The sequence below is a fragment of the Rhea americana genome, unplaced genomic scaffold, assembly GCF_003343005.1.
Source record: "Rhea americana isolate MKP2758 unplaced genomic scaffold, rheAme1 scaffold_15, whole genome shotgun sequence".
NCBI lineage: Eukaryota > Metazoa > Chordata > Aves > Rheiformes > Rheidae > Rhea > Rhea americana.
In genome coordinates, this window is record NW_028185594.1 from 2,487,165 (window position 1) to 2,492,698 (window position 5,534).

Consider the following 5,534-nt stretch of genomic DNA (forward strand, 5'->3'; position numbering starts at 1 on the left):
TAATATAATAAATAATAATGTAATAAATAAATGTAATAAAACTCCCAAGAGTTTTCTTYGGGAAATTCGTGCTCATTTAAATTCCCCTCTGTAACYTAAAGTATTGCACCTAATATACAAYGCTTTTTAGATGCCTCTATGAAAATCTGAGCTAGTTAGCATCATGGYTGATGCAACTGTTCTTCCATTATCTTTAGTCGTGACACTTCATTCTTACTCTAGACTGGTGGAGATTCAACACCTTAGGGGGGAAAAGGAAAAAAAAAGTTCATAATCTCTGGAAAGAGATTTGCTAGACTCACAGAGGCAGAAAGCACAAGTAACTTGCCAGCATACAAAGAATATAACTAAACAGCAACAAAAAAAGGAGACTTAACATGTTGTGTAGAAGAACAAATCCTCCCAATAAAACATGTCAACAAGAGCAGGTGAATCAGCATAATTGACTCCTGAAGTCATTTACTACTTGACAGCATCAACTCTATTTCACTCTCCTGTGCAGAAATGAGATAGGAAATATAACTGCTGCAGAAACCATAATACCTCCTTGAGAGGACTAAAAATGCAATTAACAAAGAGCATACTGAAAATATGCTTGGGTTTGTTTTTTTTTTTTTTTTTTTTTAACGCCTCAAGAGACGGAAAAGTTGCAGCTCATGCTAGTGTTTTCAACATACACTAAATTCACAGCATTGTTAGATATTTAATCCCATTTTTTAGGTTCAAATTAGCAGGAGATTCCACCTTTCAAACAGTTTTCCCACAGTCACTGTTCCCCCTTCAAGCTTTGCAAAATGATACAGTTATTTTACAACATACTGACAGCTTCCAGCTCTCATGATTCAAAAATCCTCTGTGAATATTTCACTATGAAAACAATTCCAGGGAACCTTACCAGGTGTCACTCTCCCCCATTTCACTACACCTCTCTTCCAGATATTCCAGTTCCTCTTCAACATGTGGTTATCCTTGTGCCCTGGCTTTAAAATAGGATGGAAGGCTGAGAGATTATAGCCAYCTGATTAAAATCAAGGGGTCAAAAACAGGAGCAACCAAACTTGCTGTGGACAAATCTTCTGGTGATTGCTGAACATTTCACTTTGGCTCCAACCAGATCAAAACAGATCAACCATCATAAATCTGAGAAGGTGTATGAGTGGAAGAATTACTCCAAACCTGGGGTTTCTCAAAGTCCTTYCTTTGCTCTCTAATAGTGGCTAATGTTTTTGACTTGCTGAGCCTATCTCATTTGCTTTCCACACACTCACTTTTTTTCTGTGCCTGCAGCAGATAACCTCTGAACTTAAGTACTGCTTTTCCACCTGACACCACAGGTTGTTAGAGGGCATCCTAAAATAAAGAAAGAAACATACAAATAAACAAAAAAACACGAAGCATATAAGCTAAGCAGAACTGGTAGCCCAGAGGGAAGTAACTGGAGACAACTGAAGCCCACAGTTACTCCTGGAAGACCCAACTCCCAATAGAGAACTCCATCACTTACAAACCTACAGATACTCATCTGTGCCAGTGAATTAATTTTATTTCTGTCCACAGGCTTGGCCAACAGCAGTTAAGACACTGACAAGGACCTTGGTATCATCCCTGGTTCTGTTTTTTGGCAGTGGAACAGCGCTAGCTCCCTGTAGAAGAAACTCATAGATCACAACCTTGGCCAGTAYATAACTGATTTATTAGGCACAAATATTTGCWGTTCAGTGTAGAGACCTTTCAGATGCCAGCCTATGGTATGAAGTATTCCTTCACTATAGCATAAGTAGACTTTACTTGAAGCGAGTCCTCAAAATGCACTGCTGGAGGTCATGGAAGGTTTCTACATTTCTCTAGCATTCCCACATGTTCCCAATTCACTACAGAATTCACTGACTACACTAGGGACTGTGTGCTAAGAAAATTCAGGGCTCTTCGCACCTTGGATGCAGGGAGTATTTATGCCACCTACCAAAGGAAGCTGTTTGTGTAAGCTACTTCTGTAGCCAATGTAGAGGGCTACACTCCTCCAGGAGGCCCTCAATCATCCACTGTGAACCCTCCTTCCTACCACTGCCAAGAAATGCCTGCAGACACGAGCCTCATAGTTTGGTGTTTTCACACGTGTGCAATAAACATCTACGAGCATTTATGTTGAGAGCAAGCTACAAGAACTTTAACAGCAGCATTAGTCAAACAATTCTTAGTTAGAATAAATCTAATGATTCCAAATTTAAGATCAGCGTTCACAAGAAATGGAGGGAAAACCTGCATCCCTGGGATGACGGTCCAAATTCCAAACAATCCCTTCATTTCATAAAGGGATTCATGCCACAATGTCTTTCTTTCTCTTCCTCTAAAAGAAATGCAAGTTGCTATTCTTTGATCCTAAAACATTTACTAAAAATGCCAGATGTTTCTGCTGTACAACACTGAAGAAAAACATAGGCATTGTAGGTCTATAAAGAACACGCCAATATCAGAATAACTGGTGTTATTGTGTATGAAGCCTGTAGAGAAGAATTCACTTTGTGCTTTCAACACTTGCAATCTAGAAATAATTCTGCTTGGTTAATAGCAGCATGTAGAACTGAAGTCCCTGTAAACCAAGCACCATCGGCAACAGAGTCAGCTCAAGAAAGCAGATTGGTACTTTTATCCCATGCAATGAGATGATCCACCCTATGCTATGTCAGTCAAACCCATCAACAGCCATGGGAATTCACAGCCCTTCCTCAATTCCTCCTCTGATCCCCTCTGTAGAGATATTTTGAAGCATAAGAGCCTCCTTCAGAGATGCATCATCCACCTCTTTCTCGCCACCTTCCTTGTGAACCCAATGCTGAATGCAGTCTTGCTCAGAGTTGCTTCTAACATACCCAGGCAAATTCGCATGTGGCTCACTCTGTTTACTGGTATTTCTGGAGCCTTTGCTGGAAATGAGCAAACGGGAGCTAGCCACCATTTGTGACTGGCTGCTGGTGCTATGGGTCAGGTGGGTGTGAACAGAGCCATATCTGTAATTGCCACATGGTGTCGTCTTCTTCCAGTCAACAGTAAGATTCCACCTTGTCCAAGTCTTCTTGATCTCAGTCTGAACCTGCCAGGGGGGTGGGTGGGGGGAGAGAGAGATTTAACAGTACAGGTAAGACAGGCAGAAGCTTTCAACAACACTCCCTACTGAACATCAACCTGAAACCCCTCTGTCCTTTTATGACTGGCCCTCAGCCTACAAACATCCCAACAGTTCTTCAATGTGGGTATTGTCAGTCACAACATCATTTACAAGACCCTAAAGCCCAATGACATGTCATCACTTACTGGTTGAATCTAAGTCCCTTTAGTATGTCACATGGTCCCTCATTTGGTACTGCTGCAATCTGTTCTGGAGCAAATGAGGAGAATCTCTCCCTCAACTGTTAACCCCCCATGATATATTAGACATTCTTCCCTGTGTGTCAACTCACTCTATATAGTGATGACTGAAAAGGGTCTTTTTTGTGTGTTTTGAATTTGTTTTTTTGCTTCCTGCTTTTTCATCCAGTTTCTCATGAGGCTCTTTCAACAGTGTTCAAAATCCAKGAGGAAAAAAAAGAATAAAAAAGAAAAAAAGCATATTTTGCAGTACAGTTATTCTACCCCTGATGCAAGCTGCAGGTACAAACTGCTGTATTTGCTTTATAACCAAGCAGAAATTTAACAAGAAAGTTAAGTGAGCTGTATGCCATCCTACAATCTACTAGTCACAYTCTGGAGCACAGGTGATACTGAAGTAGGACTGGGCAGTCCTAAACTCCTCATTCTGGCTGGGGCTGTTCCCATGCCAGATACAGCTTCAGGAACCTTGCAGAGATTTCTCTTTATTTTCTTAGAACAGCTTCTCTGTTACTCAGTCCTCTAGGTTTTGAGTTCCACTCCAATAATACGGTGTTCACAACTTACCTCCCCATTGCAGTAACAGTAGATGATAGAAACGAAGAAACCCTGAGGATAATAAAAAGTAAGATGTAACTGTCACATGCAACGGTGTGTCAAGTCTAAGCCTCCTAGTTTTATCTGCAAACTGCTTCACGTTTTTAAAACTGTTATTTTACTTGCACCCACAGAAGTATGTTACAACACCAGTGGCAGCAGGACCAGAAGCTGTTAAGTTTTACTTCGAGAGGCAGCAGCTGACCTCACCCCACCATGTCCCAACTCCTCTGGGCCTCCTGAGCCAGAGGTTAGCAGCACCCCACTGTGCTGACTGGCAGCAATATCTACTCTTGCTGGTCATCTAATGACACTCACACTCATGTGGGAGGGCAAAACAGTTTGTAACACTACCACTGTAAAACTGCCAACCTCAACACAGCTGACAGAGACATGGCTCCTAGAAACAGACACCAGCAGAAAGTGACAATGACTACAGTTTTCTGTAGGAGGGAAGGACTGAGCCCGGACACAGACTAAGGTGAGACCCATGCAAGGGCTTCCCACCTCTCATAAGGGCTATCATTATTTCATTTAAAAAGTATTGAATGCTTACATCCCACAGGGAACTAGCCTGCAGGCACTGCCCACTGTCCTCTTTGCCTCTCCCAGACAACAAGCACCAAGGACGGGCTTCTCCTCACGCACCTACTTTCTCTCTGGAGGTCCTTCCAGAGATGTGCCTGCTCTTCCTTCACTCTTAAGGAATTCTTACAATTTACAGACTTAAAAACTCAATCAGTAAGGATAGTTAACTGCTACATTCTAACATTCTTTGACTGTGGACAAGTACCTCAAAAATGTTCATATTCCCTAAGCATAGCCAGGGGCCATCATCTCCTCAAGGAATAAACAAAGACCCTTACCACAGAAGAATGCAAATTCAGATGTTCAATACTTAAACCTGTATATAAATATCATGTACTTRCTGTAAGTGAAATTCTCAGGGCTAAACTCGCATCTTAATGCATGCCTTTTGTTTAAGAAAAAAGTGGCACTGAATTTGTGTATTACACTATCAGGACTTTAAAAGAACATACAAGGGAGTGAGACTCAATATATCTGATTGTAAATGTTACCATTYCATCCGATCTGCTGCATGAAGCAGAGCAAACAATTTAGGTCAGATCCACTCCCTCTCCACAATCTACGCCAGACCTGCATGGCTTAGAGAAACCATAAAAATAATGCATGTTTCCAAGAAGAGAGTCAAATCAAGAAATTTCTAAAGCATAGCTCATTTAAGYAGGCCAGTACACTAACAAGGTATGACCACATGCTAATTATGAGTCCCTAAAGAAAATACACACAGTGCCAAAGCTATAATTTTGTTGCGGTAAACTGCCTACAAAAACAGCATGGTTCTCTTCCCCCCTGAGCAAAGATAAAATAATCAAAGTTTCTTGCTGCTCCAAGGTTTGAAAAAAATAGGTCATAATACACTGCTGATGAAAGCACTATAGGACAGAAAGTTGTGAATTCTTGCAAAGGAGCAGGGCCCGAGCAGAATAGGGGGAGGGAAAAAAAAAAAAAAAAAAAAAAAAATTAGAAGAAATCCCCAGGGATGCCAA

The 5,534-nt window shown here is 41.3% G+C and overlaps 1 protein-coding gene across 1 annotated transcript in view; it reads right to left on the bottom strand.

The window, feature by feature from the left end:
- Positions 1–1,248: 1,248 nt before the first annotated feature.
- PTH2R (parathyroid hormone 2 receptor) overlaps positions 1,249–5,534 on the bottom strand; it is a 30,759-nt gene continuing 26,473 nt past the window's right edge. Inside the window, exons 12-13 of the mRNA XM_085299546.1 lie at positions 3,934–3,975; positions 1,249–3,091 (exon numbers count right to left, since the gene is read on the bottom strand). Of these exons, the coding sequence (XP_085155672.1) occupies positions 2,714–3,091; positions 3,934–3,975 (420 nt within the window). The 3' untranslated portion in view covers positions 1,249–2,713. The remainder of the gene's footprint in view (positions 3,092–3,933; positions 3,976–5,534) is intronic.